The 19,654-nt window shown below is 41.6% G+C and overlaps 2 protein-coding genes across 3 annotated transcripts in view; both read right to left on the bottom strand.

Moving 5' to 3' along the window:
- The window catches only part of fras1 (Fraser extracellular matrix complex subunit 1), a gene marked incomplete at its 5' end in the record, with an annotated part of 223,400 nt that extends 218,966 nt beyond the window's left edge, over window positions 1–4,434 (bottom strand). Inside the window, 2 exons of the mRNA XM_079160822.1 lie at window positions 253–284; window positions 4,365–4,434. Coding sequence (XP_079016948.1) covers window positions 253–284; window positions 4,365–4,434 — 102 coding nt within the window. The remainder of the gene's footprint in view (window positions 1–252; window positions 285–4,364) is intronic.
- A 4,890-nt stretch (window positions 4,435–9,324) lies between these two features.
- On the bottom strand, window positions 9,325–19,586 carry mrpl1 (mitochondrial ribosomal protein L1). 2 transcript variants are annotated; one of them, XM_079161904.1, is made up of 11 exons: window positions 19,548–19,586; window positions 18,981–19,067; window positions 17,553–17,661; window positions 17,137–17,404; window positions 15,193–15,276; window positions 14,826–14,897; window positions 13,448–13,559; window positions 13,206–13,306; window positions 12,853–12,934; window positions 10,040–10,163; window positions 9,325–9,949 (listed from the first exon to the last, which is right to left on the bottom strand). In XM_079161904.1, exons 1-10 carry the CDS (start codon window positions 19,573–19,575, stop codon window positions 10,060–10,062), a joined length of 1,047 nt encoding a protein of 348 aa, XP_079018030.1. In that variant the 5' UTR covers window positions 19,576–19,586; the 3' UTR covers window positions 9,325–9,949; window positions 10,040–10,059. The 2 variants fall into 2 exon arrangements, with proteins under 2 accessions (XP_079018030.1, XP_079018031.1); XM_079161905.1 differs by lacking the exon at window positions 19,548–19,586 and having other exon boundaries at window positions 18,981–19,031.
- Window positions 19,587–19,654: the final 68 nt, after the last annotated feature.

Below are 19,654 nucleotides of genomic sequence, written 5' to 3'. Positions count from 1 at the left end.
GCTACATCTACGCAGCAGTTCCTCCTGATAATACACACCCCCCTTCACCACCTATCTCTGCACACACACACGGCTCCAAACCGTCAGTCAAGCTAACATGGTGGTGTCCCCTGTGAATAAAACATGAGCAAATACCCATTAGGCTTCACAGACGGACCCGAGATCCTAATTCTGTGAGCGGACGGGGAAAGAAATCTTAACCAGCGATAACAGAGATGGTGAAATAGGACGAGACAGAGCGGCTGCACCTACCGCATACAGCGATCCCTCGAAGACACAAGCTCCTAGGATGAATGAGAGGGAAAGAGAGATAAAGCGTTAGAGTCCAGTCATGATCACAGGGATTATGTAAATCTCTTCCTGTAAGCCCTTAGTGTCATGTGTGTCGCTGTCACACTCGCAGAGAAGAATGGTGACTAAGCAGATTCTGAATCCCAGCTGGGGAATAATCTAAGAACAAATAATCAAAATCTCCTCGACTTTAAGCGACGCCACGCTTTAAAAAAGGTCACATTGATTTAGTTTGACTATAGTTCAATTGTAACGTATTTCTTTGCCATGAAGTCCTGCTTTCTTTCAGTTATACGTTCCTTTCACACGTGCAGTTTGTCGCTGAAATGTTCAGGAACATTTGCAGCGTTGGGCTCGAGTGTGAACGGGAGCAGTGATCGATATTCAGGGGAACTTGGAACGCCAATTCACCACAAACTTTCAGGGAAAATGGCGGTACGGCAACTTGGTTAGGTTTAGTGAACAAACATCATGGTTTGATTTAAAATGAGTACGAAAATGAAACAAAATAACAACAAAAAAACGCGACAAAAGTACTTGGTAAGGTTTAGTAAAAACCAGTAGTTAGCATTTTGCTAATGCTAGCAGGAACATTCCCACAAACCTGCAGGTAATTTATCGAAAAAAACTAACATTAGTAAGACTTATTTCATAATAAGGACACTTAAATCATTGAATATGACTTACTGCTGTAGCTGAACACCTGATGTAGACTCCCAATCAGAATTCAGTATTGTTTCTCTTTAAAATGTAGCATCCACCCACATCTATAATGCGCCGTATCATGTTATAGGGCTTCCAATAAATAAAATACGTGACCTTCAGACTGAAATGGCAGAGCCCTGGTGATTATTTCTGCTCAATTTGAGGGATAAATGTTAAGAAAACACGGACAGACAGACGGACGGACAGACGGACACGCGCATGACAGCCAGCCTGAGGTCTGAGCCTCACGAAGCCAGAAACGTGAGACGCCTCAGGGGGAAAAGAACAGCAAGAGGTAAACATTTAGCACAAAACAAGAGCACAGCGACAGTTTTTAGAGACTGTTAGCGCTGCTGCTTCTCGCTGTCGTGCATTGGAAAATATAATCAGGCTGTTTCATCCAGAGACACAGAAGTAACTCTTTTAAATGAGTTTAGTATGAAGTGATTGTAATCCAGTTTGCAAATAGAAAAATGTTAAAAAGAAGAAGATGGAATTTATGCAAAGTATTCAGGAAGAGATTCCTGTCATAACTTTTGACTTCCAGGGTGCATAAAACACTTGACAGGATAAATTAACCTTTTTTCTTTTTGAGAGATTGAACACATTTCAGCTTCAGATTTTGCCAAAACATGTCGGCCTCACAAGCGGCTTTCTGGGCAAACCAGAAGGCTCTTCTCCCGGAAAACTCTAGAAATGTCTCACTTTTAAATGGTGTTTTGGCACACGCTGGAAGAGGATTGAAGAGTCGTGAGGTCATTAAAAATGTTGCTCGTTATGTGTTCAGATCATTTTCAAAAGAGGATACTTTACCGAAACAGATTCTCACGATATTAAACTCTTCTGAAGGTATTTGTTGTGATCGAGCCTCATCAGCTCGTGATAACCTGAGTAAGTTTACTCCTCTCAGCCTTGAAAGATAAAAGGCATCAAAGGAAAAACATTCATCTAGCAGGGTTTGTTGAGCGAGCGGCCTCCACCTGAGAGGATCTTTGCTTCTGTTCATCATGAGGTGGAGATTTACCGTTTATGATGTTGGTAAGAACCAGTTCGTACTCAGAACTGTCCGATTTATCCTCCTGTCTTGTTTGAGTCTCAGAAAGCACCGATTTGCTGATTTGAACGTGAAAAGTGGGAAACATTTAATTGAAAAGAAAAAGTTTTTTATGATTGTTTCAACAGTTATTCAGGGATTATGTTTGAATCTGTAAGACTTGCCTTACATTATGTTTATGTATCTTTGGCATTTAAAAACACCTTATTTAGACAAAGTGTTTCATCTTTGGACCTGTAAATTACCAAAGCAGTGCTTTGCTGCGTGCAGTCACACTTCACAGTCTAATTTAAAGAGGATTCATGCTGGAAAACGTTCAGTCACTTTCTTCATTATGAACCAAAACAACCTGATATGAGTGAGACCATAACCTGGTTCTGTATTAATATCCATGACTGCAGAGGAACGTGAAGAGAAGAAGCATCACGTGAGGTAAACCTCAGAACAGAGAGTCCTCTCTCTTCATCTCAGCATCCGTCCAATCCATCGAGCGGCACTTAACGTCGATAACATTTAAACTTTCAGAACTACTCTGCCTCTGGTCGTCGACGCCGACGTGCTCTGTGTTCGGCGGAAGGAGCATCTTCATAAAAGTTTGAATTTTATTGAAGCAAGTGCTGCCAAGCAGATTGGACGCGTGCCGAGCTGGATGAGAGAAGATGCTGCTAATGATTTTATTGGTTTTAAAAAAAACAAAAAACAATAAACAAACGTGAGCAGAGAAACGTTCACCTGCAGCTCTGAACATTTGTGCCCTGCAGGTACCCGACTGTGAGGTTAACAAGCGGCGGGTTTGATGTGAGCAGCAGGGAGGTGAAGCCTTCAGCGGGTCAGTTAAGTAACAGCTGCTTTAGATTCACATCCTGACAGCTCGTGCGTTAGAGCTCCTCTGATGGGAATACTGGAGCTGTGCACGGGCCAGACCTTTTAGAATTGATGCGGAGTAATGAATATTTAATACAAATAATAAAGAAAGGCACAGAGGCCGGTTTCAAAGACGTGTTTTGGGTATTTAGGAAGCGGTGAGAATGCACAACAGGTGGACTCAAGACAACAAGTTCACTCCATCTGTTCCTCTTCGGTTCACGTTCATCTGCAGAAATAATAAGCAGGTGATGCTCTCACTCACAGGAGATTATTTAGGTTCATATTGAAGCAAGTAACTGAACGTGTTCCAGCATGGATCCTCTTTAAGTAGTGGGACGGCAATTCTATCCCACAAAGCATTGATTTGGTAATCTGCAGGTCCAAAGATGAAGAATTTAAACAAAATAAAGTGTTTTTGAATGTGTCAGATACATCAAACTGTTGCATTTAAATGACTGGATGAAATGTAAGCCAAGTCTTACCTAGAAGTTCAACTATAATCACTTAAAACATTCACTTTTCAACGACATGCATCCAAGTTTTCACCTGCAGATCAGTAAATCAATGCTTTCTGAGATTAAAACGCAACAGGAGGAGGAATGTGAGTAGTGTACAAGCTGGTTCTTCTCCAGATTCATAAAGAGTTAAATCTCCACTTTTATGAGGCTAAATGAACTGTCTGTGTATCGTGAGAGTCTTGTTGTGAAGGATTGTAGTGAAGAAGTTACAGTGTAGTTTATTTTTTGCCAAAAGTGGAAGTTTGACTTCACTTCCGTCTCTCTAAGAATCAATTTACAAAAGATGTGAAGACTTCCTGTCAGATGGGTTAAATAAGTTTTGAATACATCTAGGACACAGACGTCCAACTCAATAGAGATAGAGTCTCTGAAATGCTGTTTAATCATAAAAACGTTCACCTTTTAGTTACATTTAGATTTAGTTTTAACCTGCAGATCACCTCAGCATGCTTCTAGACACATCTGATGAAGAGTGCTGCTTTCTCAGCATCACAAACAGCTCAAATCTCCTCCAGATCGTCAATCACTCAGAAATGAAACTTTTAAATTCACTACTTTTCTCTCCTGGGAAATTCTGCAAAATCAGCAAGAAGCAGGAGTTGCACAGATTTAAATCAAACAAGGGGAAGAGCTCCCCAGAGCGGGGTCCCGGCCCCCCTCCGGGGGTCCTGGAGGGACTTCCAGGGAGTCCTGGGAAACTTGAGGAATACATTCACTGCTGCCTTATTAATGGAAGCTGTTCGAGATAAAAGACTGCAAGACCTCCCTGAGCAGCCTGGACACATTTCTGCTTCAGTGCTGGAAAAAGTGGCCAATAAGGAAGTAAAGGACACACTGTGTGGGGTGTGAGGCTCTAATGGGGGTCCCCGATAACCCCTGACCTACATAACAACTGGTTTGGTTAAAAAAAAAAGAGCAGAAATACCAACCGTGTATCGGAGTGGAGCCGGTGAGGATCCCGGTCAGAGCGCCGACAAACATCCACCATGCATGCACCATGGTCGCAGCCAAAAAAGGGCTTTAAATCCCCCAAAAAGCGCAAAAAAAAACGCGCGCGATGTGTTCCGTGTTTATCTCTCGAGCTCGGAATCAAAGCTCTCACGGTGCATTATGCATGTGCCGGTTTACAAGAGAAAACAACCAGCGGAGGAGAGATCCAGGGGGGGAGGAACCGGAGACACGGAGCGCACCGGGTCCGACTCCTGAGCGCTGCGCTCCGGGCTGGAATGCGGCGCAGTCCCCCGAAACCTGGAGAAGTATAGTATCCACCTCCTCCTCGCTCTTCCTTCTCTCCGCCTGCTCGCTGCTCTCTGGCACTAATGAATCTCCAGAAGCAAGGTGCTCCGTCTCCCTCTCTCCCTCTCTCTCTCTCTCTCTCTCTCTCTCTCTCTCTCTCTCTCTCTCTCTCTCTCTCTCGCTCTCTCTCTCTCTCTCTCCCCAGCAGCAGCAGCCGGGACGCTTGTTAAAAGCCGAGGCGCATGACGACGAGAGGCGGACTGACTTTCTGCGCTCCTGCAGTGAGTGTTGCGCGGTGTCTGAAGTCACTTCTTGGCCCCTCACACTCCCTCCTCCTCCTCTTCTTCTTCTTTATTTCTTGTTCGTCCCCCCCCTCTCTCCAGGAGGACGTCCCACCTCTCCTCCACCTCCACGTCCCTCCCCCCGCAGATATCTCACATGATGGGGGGGTTATGGATTATACATTTAATCTCATTTACAGTTGCAAATCTGACTCTCACAGAAATAATGACTCAATGTTTCTGTGGAGTTTCACTTTACTCTAATATGTTGTGTTTATTTAATTCCTGTAGTATAGCTTTAGAAACATATTGTGTCTGTGTGTACAGAATAATGAATTTACATTAATATGTAGAGAAAAGCTCACATAAAAAATGACTGAAATGATTAATCTGTTGTGAAAATAATCATGTATTGACTAATAATAATCGTTTCTGTCCATCGACCACCAGAACAGAAACTTCAAATCTGTAAATGTTTTATTTCAGTCATACATGAATTTTACTCACTTTACTTTTTCACTTATTCCTTTAATATAGATTTACAAACATCTCGTGTGTCTGTGGTACTAACACTCATTTATACTCAACTGTATGGTGTGTTTATGGTGACTTTTATATATTTATAATATTATTATCCTGTTACATAACTATTTAAATGCCGAGTGTGTTTAAAGTGATGTTATAGCGCTAAATGTGTCATATATTATAAAGCAGAGGTTTCCCATCAGGGGGCGGGACCTTCCAACGACTCATGAAATAATTAAACTCTTCATTCAAACTTAGTTTTCTCGCCTTTTTCTCTCATAATGGAGAGTTGTGTTCCTCCAGGCCTCTAAGTCATTTGAATCACAACTTTAACACTTTAACAAACATATAGACGTTAATTTAGTAGTTTCATAACATAAGAACATTTAGACTTCTGTCAAATTTACTGGAAACATGATTGCAGATTGTGGCTGTAAATTCTGATTTATGAACCAGTTTTACATTAACTTTAACAAACTTAAACATGTTTTATCACCTTATTGTGTCATAATATTCATATAATGTTATGAGAGCAACACAATACAATTGTGTGCTGCTTTAGGATGTGATATATTGTCTTTAATGATACGATCTGGATATTTGTAGGAACTATGAGAAAAACACTTTTCTATAGATAGTATATGTAAAAGTTCAAACAGTAGAAAGTGAACACGTTTGTAACAAATTGAATCATTATTGAACTGATGACGGGCTTTTTTATGACTCGTTGAGTTATTAAAATATTTAAACTTATTTATAAAATGTTTGTTGTGCTCAATTTTTACTTTTTTCTACTTTCTTTATTATTTGATGTCACTTTAATCACTTAACTTGTTTATAGTAAATTATACTAACTTTAGTAGTTTTATCCTCTTTACATCGTACCCCTGGTGGCAGCTTATGGTTACTTTAACGGTTTCATCTTTATGAACGTGTGTTTTCATGACACAGTAAACATTTAGCTGTGATCTGGTGAACTTATGATAATCAACCTATCGAGACGTTTCCAGTGACAACGTTAAACAGGATCTCTGATGGACCTGTTTTTTCTGCAGGGTGTTTATTAACTGCAGAGCATTATGGGATGTCTGCAGTGTGTCTGAGAGTGTAATGTGTAATGAGTGCAGGGCTGAGATTCCTCAGTGTCACATGGCAGAAACCTGATCTCCACTCAGCCCCTTTGTCCTCGGCCACAAACAGGGATCACAGTCAGTCGTGTCTTTCAACAAACCTTCTTTCTTCCTGCTGCTGCTTCAGTGCTGCTGTTTGAAACCCTCAAACCACCTCCAACCAGGACCCAGATGTGGGTGAACCCTTCACCTCCGGTCTGGCATCCTGACGAGTCCGCGTGACCTTGAGGTCCAACGTAATAAGGAGGGCAGACTGAGGAAAGGTGGCGACACCCTCACGAACATCTTGTTTTCAAAACTGATAATAAAGAGATAAAAAAACATAAGCTAGCTGTTTTTATAAAGTTCTTTCTGGTCAGTCTGTGTTCAGAGATGGAAGATTCTTCTTCTGTTTTCCTTCTTTAATCATTTACTCTGAAAGTTACTGAAACTATGAATATGAAATAATGTTTATGGTAACCGGGGAGAGAACAGGAAGACAAGAGTCTCCTGAACATGATCTCAGTGACCGTGTGTTGAACCTGTAAAGGTGCACATGTATCTTCACACTTCTATGTGTTTGTATATTCTTGTTTTGACTATCACTTTGTATTATTTATTTATTCATTCATTTACGTGTTTATTTATTGATGTGGGAAATGAATTTAGGGCTGCAGCTAACAATTATCTAAATTATGGATTATTTTCCCAACTGATCGTTTATTTCTTTTGTTTATAAAAAGTCAGAAAATTATCATAAATACAAAAAGGCCATCCCAGTTTCCCAGAGTTCATGCTGGCGTCTTTAAATGTTTGGTTTGTTTTGACCAAAAGTTTAAAAAGCATTCAGTTTACAAAGATATAAAGCAGAGAAAATGTTCACATTTAAGATGCTGAAACAAGCAAATGTTGAAAACAATGAAACAATGAATCATGTAAGTGACTAATAGTCACAACAATCGTTTCTGTTCATCGCCCACCAGAAAGAAAAACTTTATTTTTTTATTACTGCAAAGCTGCAAATCCTCTCGAGGCCCCTTTGAGGTCCCGGGTTGCCAGTTTGGAAACACAATATAAGTAAAGCCAAGACATATTTAACGTTACATCGTCCAAAAACACTAATTTGCCTCAAAGATCTGTACAATACGTACGGCCTCCATCTTTATTTCCTCTATTCATATCAAGAAAAAACACTTAACAGGAAAATAAAAGCAACAGAAGAAGTCAACTTCTTTTTGTGTGAAATCACAATAATTAAACAACTCAATGATACATCAGATTGACATTATAAACAGATTGCAAACAAAATATAAGATTCAAACTGACATTAACTTTTGTAAAGCTGCTGCATGTCAAAAGGTCCGTTTTATCATTTCTACTGATCTCTGTTTCCACAGCATCTCGTTTCTGTCTAACAGCAGCAGAGCAGCAGCAGCAGCAGCAGCAGAGCAGCAGCAGCCGCAGAGCAGCAGCAGCAGAGCAGCAGCAGCAGAGCAGCAGCAGAGCAGCAGCAGCAGAGCAGCAGCAGCAGAGCAGCAGCAGCAGAGCAGCAGCAGCAGCTTGATCTCCACACAGGGACCAATAAAAGCCCAACTTACCTCAGACCCACTCTGAATACCAACCTGAGCAGCATCAGAGGACGGGCTGCACACTAATTCAACACACACTCTCTCTCACACACTCACACACACTCTCGCTCACACACTCACACACACTCACACACACACTGTCTTGTCTCTCGCTGTGGTTTGGAGCATCAAACACGTTTTCCTTCGTGAAGACACCTGATGATGTGTGGAGTGCAGAAATAATGCTTGTTTGTGGGTTTAAAGAGCAAATCTTGACCAAAACAGGACACGGATAAAGCTACAAAATAATCAAACTGTTATGAAAAGAAATGTTTTCAGGTAAAACTCCAATCAGCTGGTTTAACGTCGGACTTTTAACCCTAAACGTGAATCAATAAAGATACCAATCAGTTCAGGAAACGGACTAGAATGTATAAGAAATGAGCTCAGATATCACACAGCACTACACTTTCTGTTATAATCATAATCAGATTCTGATATATGACATGACAACATGAATCTCCATCACTGGGTTTACTTTAAGATGTGATCGTGACTCAGTCGGGTTAAACCGATCACTGAGTCGGTTAAAGCAACTTCAAGCACTGAACACTGTATGAGGGTGGAAGGTCATCCTATGGTTATTCATTTACAAATTATTCAAAAAAGTTAGTTACAAAAAAGTAATCAGTAGTATTATTGGTAGTAATCAGTAGTATTTATTGGTAGTAATCAGTCGTCATATATATTACTTAACAAAGATGCAAAAAGCCATCACGGGGAAAACAAACGAGTGGTAAAAAAAGGTGATAAAAATAAATTCCTGTATAAATATATAATATATAATAATGTGTTGAAGAAGCTTCAGGTTGCAGAAATCCTTCAATTCATTTCTACACTGTCAGCAGATCTGTCCACGTCAATACTGCCTCCTGGTGTTTAGATGGCAGAACTACATGTAAAAACTACATGTACAACTACAAGTAAAACTACATGTACAAATACATGTAAAAACTACAAGTACAGCTACATGTACACACTTATTACTGTCAGTGAGCTGCTGAGGCTGCAGGGATTTGATCCCGTTGAGGTCCAACAGTGATGTTGAGGGATCAGGTCTGGCTCTCAGTCTGAGGTCCAGTTCATCCTAAAGGTGTTGGATGAGGTCATGTGAAGTCCCCCGATCCTAAGTTCACAGTTTGTATAATACTAATAATATGAATGTAGTCTGACCCTTAAATGCAACTGTGCAGAAACAGAATGTGACCTTCTATTATTATTTATTACCTTTATTTCACCAGATAAATCAATTGAGCAGCCTGTCCTTTATATATAATATATAGTTTAATATTCAGACCTTTGTGTAAATCATCCAGTAAGTGTGTCAGTTTAATCTCTTCACAGCAGACAATAACATGAACTAATCCAACGTCTGGTTTCATGATTTATCACCAAACTTCACATCAATAAATCACTTCTTTCATTACAGACCACTTCATGTTTTTCATTCAAATCTAAATACAAAATCATATTTATTAATATTCTAACGTATCTGCAGGTTTGTAGCGAGTCAAATTAAACACTTTGTTGAATAGATTTTAGATTATAAAGTTAAAGACAAAAATAGATGAACTGTGGATGAAGAGAATTTTAAAAAGAAAGGATTTCTCCTGGAGATGTGAAAACACCATCGTGTGATTTATGGAGCCGTCGTTTCCTGCGTGTGATTATTAATAACAGCCGGCGTTCTCTCTCGGTCACCTTGTGATGTTTTGTCCTTTTTCTCTCCTGGGATCTGTTTTAAACAATAGATACGAGAACTCAGAACAAATACTTTATTCAACACAGAGAACACACACATATATACATATATATACACACACACATCTACAACACGAGGACGCGTCACTCGTCCTTCTGCTCGGCTGCTTTGGGTAAAACGTCTTCGCTCTTGAACAACAGAGCTTCACTGGTGCGACTGGCGATGATCGCCCGCTCGATGAAAGGTCCTGATGAAGAGGAGGAGGAAGAGTTGTGTCAATAATAAGTTTCAGTGTGTGTGTGTGTGTGTGTGTGTGTGGTAAAGGGTTAGTTCCAGTCCAGGGAGCATGGCGAGCTCTCATTTAGCGCCGACAGCACCGCCGGGGGGGGGGGGGGGGGGGGGGGGGGGGTGTGTGTGTGAAGTCAAAAGGAAACTTCTTAAACACTTTTCAAAGCAGATAACGACTCATTTAACAACACATAAATCAGACTGAAGTGAAAATAAAAAAAAAAAACACTGAAATGAATAATTCTCTGGTGAAACGCGACCTCCACTCACATGCAAAGACATCCTCACTACCGACTCACAATACTGACGCTGGGATGATGTCTCTATTTCCCCCGCTAGCGTCAGCTCTGTACGCTCGAGGAAGGCGTGACATAAATAACGTCTTTTCAAAATAAACTTCCATGTTCACAGGAAACGTACAGTTTCCTCTACGGTCTCTTTTCAAAATAAACTTCCAACGTAGGTTTAGCGCCACAGAACCACTTGGTTCGGTGTAGAAAAAGATTTGTGGTTTGGGTCAAATTAAGTTTGTTTCAAAAGATCAGAGAGAAACCTTCCTGACCGACTGGACAACATCTAGCTTCATATATTAGAACATTATAATCCTGCTAAACCCGTACACACCAGCTCTGTAGAAGCTTGACTAATATATATAACAACACATTCAACACACATCGTGCTGCGCATCAGTTTGCCTTCAATCTCTCACCCACTCATCACGTCTCTTTTATGTATTATACACAGATATTTCAGCACGTTGTCTCAGATTTCCTGCATTCAGGTCTTTCTTCATCAGCACGTGGTTGTGCTTTTCGTCATGAATAATTCCCATGAGCCCCTTGAGGTTCTTTCTCTTCCTCCCTCGTCTTCAACCACACGTTGCATCTCAGCGCTCCTTTCTCCGTTTTTAAGCATTTCTCTGGGACGTTTCTGCCCACGCTGCAGCCATCAGCTTCTGCCCAAATGACTCTTTAAAACACATTAAAGGATATAAAGACGGAGCCTCGGCTATTCAAACGGACTACAGGGTGCAGAGGAAATGTAATTCTGGCCAGAGTCCCTCTGCGCCGCTCGTTGGAAGGTTTGAACTGCTGCATAATGTCTGCTGGCACAAACTCAAAGAGGACAAGAGTTCAGAAAAGCCCAGGTGGCTCGGCCCGGTACGAGTCACCGAGTGAGACGTTTCAAGCTCTCTGCGGCCGGGCGGCGGCGGGTTCAGCAGAGCGTCGACATCTACAGGGTGAGCGGAGAGGAGTCCCTCAGGGATCGACCAGCACAGAAGTGCACAAACTCAAGTTCACTGAGAGCACTTTGTCACCGGCCTGCTGCTGTTTCTGTTGATCTGAAGTGACGAGGCTCGACTTTATTTTTGGTCCCATTTGATTGGTTTGTTTGGGAACTAGCATCCCCCTCTCAAAAGAAGTAGAGCAGATCTCCGCACACTTTAATCTGTGCAGAGGACACTTTACTTTCAGCTCTCGGTCTAAAAGGTTCTTCATCAGAGCATCCGTGGAACATAGAATACTGATTCAAACTGTATTTCATGCCTGAATACACCGAGACATCTGCCTCAGGCTGCACGCATTTCATGTTATGTGGAATTCTAACTTTGACTTATTTAATCATGATTTCTTTAACTGTAAACAAGGGATTCGTGTTTGGTAACAGAACAGCGATTAGATTATTGCTACGGATTGATTTCACAGTAAAAAAAGCACCAAATGTCACGTTTACTCCACACTGATTTGGTCTAAATCTGGGAGCCGTTTGGCTAAATATTTGGTGATGTAAACATGTTTTACAAACAGCAGGTTCTATATTCATACAAACTGCAGTGCAACACTTTTGAGTAAGAACCTCATGGTTCAGTGAGAGACAACACGGTCCTCCAGAGAGACATCCGGGACCAGTCGGAGAGTAAAGAGTCGTCGGTACGAGACGTTCACGGTCACAAAGGGCCGCCGGTTTTCACCGCGTCCTCGATCAGCATTTCTGAAAGCGCTGCAGTTTACTTCAGCACCGCTAATGACATTTTATTTAGCCGGCTCGGAATCAATTAAAGTGTAGATGGTTTGAGCCTCGGCCTCTAACGGGGGTCCATTAGCTGATGATTACAGCCGGCGTCCTGCTATCCAACGCAAAGGGAAGCGAATGTACAGCAGATCACAAACGAATGAACTCGCACTGAACAAACTGTCACATTACAGAGAGGAGACACTCCTTCAGTGATTACAGCACCAAAGCTATGTTCTTACTCCAGTTCTAGTTTCATGGATATGTTGTATTGATGCTGCCCATCTGTGAATGCATGCTATAGAGCTATGCTGCCATTAGTTTCCATTAGTCTGATGTGATGAAATACACCATTTTTCATGTGATTTAAACATTTTGGATTTGCAAAGTGTTCAGAGAGGTGACCGGACTACTCGACTAAATGAATCCTGAAGAAATGACAAAGAACTCCTGGCTGCCATGTTGTCTCACGACATCGCTGTCGTCTGAACCAACGCTGTTCTCTCTCCTCACAAGCCAGATCAAATCAACAACGAGCCGTTAAATACTGAAGATCTGTCCCAGAGTCGATCAGCTGCTGCTGACAGACATGAGCGTGAGGAGTTGAGCTTTATTGGTGGTTTTGGTGAACGTACCCATGTTAGCAGGTCGGTGGGAGCAAACGTCCACCAGGATCGTCTGCAGGTTGGCAAAGATCTGTTCTTTGGGCATGTCGAGCTGTGCAGAGAGGATAAAGGATTACTACTGCAAAGAAACAAAGGTCTTTACATGAGAACAGCTGTTTGAAGTTTGACTACGTAATAAATACAACTACAGTCAAACATACATCATGTGAGGCTGTATTTTCAAGTTTAATAAAATATAATAAGTCGTAGGAACTTCATAGCCAACAACATAAATGTTCCTTTTGAAAAATGTTGAAAGATTTTGTGTTTTCTTCATTTTAACGTCATACAGAGCCTCGCTCTGCAGCAGCGTTCAGACGTACCATCGCTATCTGCGTCCGCACGAAGCAGTCGCTCTCCACCATGACCTCGTGACCCGTTTCAAACAACTGCAACATCTTGAGAACGTCGACGCCGACTGAGCCTGAGAGTGGACAGAGAGAGAGAAGCATGGAGCGCATTTACACTCGTAGTGGTTTTGAAAGCAGGTTTTAAACCCTAAAAACGTCTTCACACGTCCTGCAGGTGCAGCTTCAGTCCGATCACCTTTGACCTCCAGCCTTACCTCTCTTTCCCTTCGGAAACTTCTTCCTCAGTTTGTTCTTCAGCGAGACGAGCTTGGGCAGAATATCTGGCACCGCGACGTAGAAGTCCGCTGAAATCTCGTCATCTAAGATCTGCAAATGAATCAGATGAGATGAGATTAAAAGACTCCTGCAGGGAACTGTAACAGCTGCTGAGAGAGTATGAAGCTGTGTGTGTGTGTGTGTGTGTGTGTGTGTGTGTGTGTGTGTGTGTGTGTGTGTGTGTGTGTGTGTGTGTGTGTGTGCTTCCCGTTTGATTTTCTGACAAAATTTCCACTGATGTTCATGTTTTAGCAGCCGATTAATAAATGAACACGGCAAACAGCAGCTATCCGGCTTCTCTGTAAATATTTTAGCTGCAAACACTGCTTCACTTATAAAAACAGTGATTGTCAGACCTTCATCATTAAAGCGGATAACTTGTGTAGCTGCCTTTATTTATGCGATAGGAGGATTGAAAGAGAACTAAATAGTATCAGCTTGTATACTGTATACAACACCCTCTGTGAGGATAAGCACCCAAATCTAAATATCTTTAAGTTCTGTATTTATATTTAAACTGTTTAAAAATGTCTTTTATATTGATTTAACTTCTGTTCTTTTCTTCCTTGTGTGTATCTTTACGATGTGTTCGAGTGCTTTGTGTGTTTTTATCTCGTGTTTGCCCAATAAAGTGATTCATTCAAGTCCTGTCTGGAACAGAAACTACAACCAAGATGTCTCCCACCGTGTCCCCCTCTGTGTCCCCCTCTGTGTCCCCCTCTGTGTCCCCCTCTGTGTCCCCCACTGTGTCCCCCTCTGTGTCCCCCACTGTGTCCCCCACTGTGTCCCCCTCTGTGTCCCCCTCTGTGTCCCCCTCTGTGTCCCCCACTGTGTCCCCCACTGTGTCCCCCTCTGTGTCCCCCTCTGTGTCCCCCACTGTGTCCCACCGACCATAAAGCACAAGCAGCAGCAGCAGCAGTTAGTGTCTGAATGAAGACCATGTTTACTACAACCGTCACTGCCCTCATGGCTGAGGTAGTTTAACAGCTCAGAGGTTTGAGTGTTTAACTGTATGTTTAATGAAGAGAATCAACTCTCTATTTATATTTTATATCGATATATATCACAAAATGGCAACAGTAAAGTTAAATAAATGAAACTACTGTTGAATGCAATGAACTGTGCTCCAGCTGTTAAACATTAAATCTAACAGAAGTCTTAAAATGTACAAAAGAAAAGCTTTAAAGTCTAAATGTGTTTGTTTAACTTTACGTGGCCTTTGCAACAAGCTCATATTGTTTCCAGAGAAAGACGATAAAAACAAACTTGATCTGAACTGACAGTATATAAAGCGTATATAAAAATGTAAATCCTCACCGGCTGTATGAGCTCTGCTCCTCCAGCAAACACAGCTCCGTGCTGCTTTGCAGCTTCAGCTTGATCAGCATCCTGCAGAGAGAAACACGTTGAATCTGATCCGGGCGTGTCAACGTGTGGCGGACCCCGCCGGTGTCGTTCATTACGCTCGTTAACATTAAGTTACAACCCTCAACCTGCGCTGCCAGACGGGAATATCAATCACACGCTGCCGCCAAGTTTCTGTGATCAAAACAGCCGAGAGGCAAATAAAAAAAGTGCTGCTGCACATCTGAATCACGTTGGGCAATATTAAAGCAATTCATCAACAGCAGGCAATCAGTCGGCTATGAAATCAAGATTCAGAGAGAAAAATAAAAGCTTCTACCTCGGTGAAAACTAGAACTCTGTTCCTCTCCGTGTTGAAGGGGTGCGGCAGGTGCACGGTGCTCACGAAGGAGTCAACCTTTTTCTGTAGGAGAGAAATAAATAAAATGAATTATTACAGTTTAAACGAAGGGACGTCAATCACAGAGCAAGCTCAGATAATCATGTATTAAAACTATGCTGCCACCACTTTAATTTTTCATCTCTCCGGAGTGTTCTTAATTCATTATGCAGAGGAACATTGGTTCTGCGTGGTTCTGCGGAGACGGACGCATGAGAGCGATCAGTGAGCTGAACAGCAGCTCTGCAGGCCTGTGATGTGGAAACAAAGCGCAGGAGGGTTTTATTCCTCTGCTTCTCACTGCGTTTCTGCAGATAAACCCAAGACTGATGCAGTCAACATCACACGGATATGTGGAAGCCAAACAAGTCTGACTGCTGGAGTTAGTCTCAAGCAGATAGGTTTGGTGATCAGCGGTTTGTCTGGACGTCCTGCTCTATTCTGAGGATCCAGAGAAACGGAAACAATAAAGCAGCCGGTGACTAAAAACAAACTTCCTCGCAGATATACAGACGTAATGGCTGCATAAGCATGAAGTCGCTCAAATAAACATTATGTATTTATCTCTGCTCAGATCCAGAGCAATATAGATGTGAATACTTCGCTACAGAAGTTAAAGTTAAATCTTAGATCTCAGACTCCCTTTAACTATATGCTCTGAAAAGATATAATTTGGATTTGCCTCGTTACAACTACAGCCTGACAGGGGTTTCTATTATTTTGTCCACCCCCTTTATATCAATGAGCGTGTGTTAAACAACAGAAACACTGTTTTATGCAACAGCAGCACAAACTACATCCTCCGAGGAACCGCTGGGTTGAATCCCCTCCTCTCTTAAACATTAAGGAGGATTTATTGCAGGACTGTTGTATTAGTTTTAACGAGGTGTACCTAATAAACTGGCACATGAGTTTATGTCAGCCTTCTCAATTAATCAGCCCTACTCTGGATGTCATCGGCAGACAGACGACATGTTCACAAACTGCATCAAAACTGAGAAGAAAATCAGATCCTCAACTGAAGAACTGATAATAAAAAAGCCTTTTAAGAGACCAATCAGAACTGCTGTGAGGAACACTAGGAGATGGATTACAGGGTCACCACTGTGGTAAAATCACATCCATGTGAAATTAAATCTTCGAGTCGGAGGGATTAAAGGCTTCATCAGAGCTGCTGGTTGGTTAAATAGCTTCACACACGTCTAAAATGACAAACTTAAGGAACGTCCTTCTGACTTCTGTAACCTTCCGAAACAGACCTTCCAACATTCACGCGTACTTCGCACAGAGATTGTCCGGCTGTGCAGAGGCGAGAACGGAGAAGAGTTTGAATTCTTGAAACAAGAGTGCAACAGAAGCACCTCTCACACTTGCTCTCTTTCTATCTCATATCAAATGTACTTTAAAAAACGAAAACTTATAAATCAAAGTTTTACTCGATTACGGGACAATGTATTTGGTCAACACTCGTCTCCTCGGTTCCGTTGTCGTCTGTTCTCTCACTCGTAGCTCTGCCGGTGGCTGAAGTCTCTGTCGCACTGGAGACAATTTATGCTTTTGTTCGTTTACAGTTTCTTTGTGAACTTCACGACAAAATAAGCGTTGATAAGAAAAGGACACATCTTGACCGCTAAGACCCAATCAAGTAGCAGACGTGGGCGTCCATGTCATCGTTTTAAACGTACACGCTAGGCGTGAACGTAGGAAAAGATATATACATTTTAAAACGTAGTAGTGTGGATGCAGCAGTATTGGTGCTGAGCATGTAACTGCAGTGTAGCCTGTTGGACATTTGTTGCATGTCATCCCTAATTCCTTCTCCCACCTGATGAAGCCAAACACTCGCAGTAAAGACTTCCACAGCTGCAGTGTTGTTGCCGTTACCTTTTTCTCCAGTTTCATGTCCAGCTTCAGATCGATGTAAACGGGCTGCTTGTGGGGAGTGAAGTCTAACTCCTGGAAGTTCTTCAGCATGTCGATGGCGTCTGCTGCGCCGTAGACGGTCCGGGGGTAGTACCTCAAAACGTACACGTCGTCCACGGGCGTCCACGCCGTCCTGCCGTACGGCTTATGTCGGTCTTTGTCGTCGATGACCCTCTTTTCCTTCTTCACCTCCTTCTCTGTGTTCTCTCTCTTGTCTTTCCTCAGTGCCCTGACCAATGAGGGAGATGTTAAACTGACTCTAGCTGCTCTTTATATTACAGATCACACGGCAACATTTTTTAATCTGACAATAGTTCTTCTCTGGATGAAGATCTTATGGAAGCTTGTTCTACTAAGCGACAGGTCTGTGAACTCACTTGACAGCTGCTAACGTCCTGACGGGCAGATTCCTCGGTGCCGCCTGTGAAGCGCCCGTGTAGGCGGGACCGCCGGCTCTCAGCAGCTGCCTCTGACATCCTGCTACAACTGGAAAAAAAGAGACAAAAAGCTGCTCAGAAATGACAACAAACAGACGTGAGGAGCAGATGACGACCTCCATTTAACACACACACACACACACACACACACACACACACACACACACACACACACACACACACACACACACACACACACACACACACACACACACACACACACACACACACACACACACTGATGCTGTGCTCTCTGTCTGTGGGACGCACAACATGAAACTGCATTTGTGCTGTTTTTTTTGTGCATAATTCTGCTAAGCACGCCGGGAAGTGTCTGTTTAATTCCATCAGAGGAGGTCTTCCACGCTGATGGCAAGCATTACAAAGGAGCTGTAAGCCTCATAAAATAACATGGTGTTTGGTCAAATCATGAAGAGAAATGTGTATAAATATTGTTTAAAAAAAACATCTAAATTAAATAAAATCTTGTATAATTTGGCACGAGTTTATCACCAAGGTAATGTTCATGCATGAGAGCGTAGCTCTGTCAGACTGAAGCAGACTGTATACATATATGTGTGATGTTTGCATGAAATTTCATCAAGATGACAGCGAGCTCACTGATTTGTAGACTTAAAACACTTGTATGAACGCGTGTGAATGTGTTGAAGTCAGTCCTGGAGAGACAGAGACACATGATATACCGTATGAGTAAAGTTTATTAATAAGAAGATAGTTTATTATTTCTGCTCTTTGTGTTTCTACTCATATGTTCAGCAGTAAAGATCTTCTTGACAAAGAGCACGTTATAAAGTCTCTCGTAGTTTTCTGATATTCAACGTTTTCCCGAAACTGCGTTAAGAAATCTGACAGTTTAATAATCACTTTATTAAAAACAGATACACGTGTTAAAAATAAAAAATGTTAAAGACCTTATTTAACCGTTTATGTTACGTCTTTAATTCGGCATAACTTTGATTCACTAAGCAATACTTTAATGTAACTAAATGTCGGCTTTTGTTTGTTTACTCGTTAGCACTCGACGTGCTTTGGTTCAAGGACGCTGTGATAACGATTAATTTCATTATTTTAAAAAACTGCCATATTACTAACATTAATGTCGAATTGATGGAATAATAATAATATACGATATAACCTTAAGTAATGCTGCAATATGTGTGGAACTCATGCAAGGTGACAATACAAATGATACACATTAGCAGGTTTAATGGTTGTTTGGCCTTCTAACCGAAACAATAATTTAATATAAAAGACTTTAAAGAACTGTCATGTACTCATATTATTATATGCATGACCTGAAAATTCACTGTCACTTAAACTTAACTGAATTTCACAAAAACAACTGACCTTTCCACACGGTCCGCGTGCAGGTCGCCATGTCTGGGAATGCCACTGGTCCGTGTGGAAACAGAGACACGCGCTGAACGGTTCCACCTGGGAGGTAAAGACGATATCTCCATTTAAAAACTGTCATTTTATAAGTTACCTTGACTTTTGGTAAATACTTAGAAATCTACATTATATACTGAGTAAATATATATAATTGTTAGGTTCCACTTTCATATTCGGCACGTGTTTTATATGGCAATATTTACGTATTTTAGTAAATGTTTGAGTTATAGGAGCATTTAGTCATTTTGAGAATCCAAAATATGAATCAACCAGAACATTTTCTTAATTTTTTATTTTAAATGGAGGCTGAATTATGAAGTGGCTTCTACATGAATTGATAATCTGCGTCATATGCATTTATCTAATAATAAACTGATATTTCTATTTAGTTTGCGAATAATTTGTAGAGAAAAAAACATGATATTCAGAATAAGATTCCTTAAGATTAGGTGACAGCGCATTACGCATTTTTTAACAACATCATTTTATTTTATTCTTAATGTTAAAAATGAGTTTACACACAATTTTTCACAACTTGACTCGATGACATGGACGAGGGGAAAGAATCCAGGTGTGCACGCGGCGTGCGGGACGAGTACGAGCGGAAGTCGCGTTTGTTGTTCTTCCTT

The sequence above is a fragment of the Pholis gunnellus genome (assembly GCF_910591455.1).
Source record: "Pholis gunnellus genome assembly, chromosome: 6".
Taxonomy (NCBI): Eukaryota; Metazoa; Chordata; class Actinopteri; order Perciformes; family Pholidae; genus Pholis; species Pholis gunnellus.
This window is presented reverse-complemented; position numbering and strand designations above follow the sequence as displayed.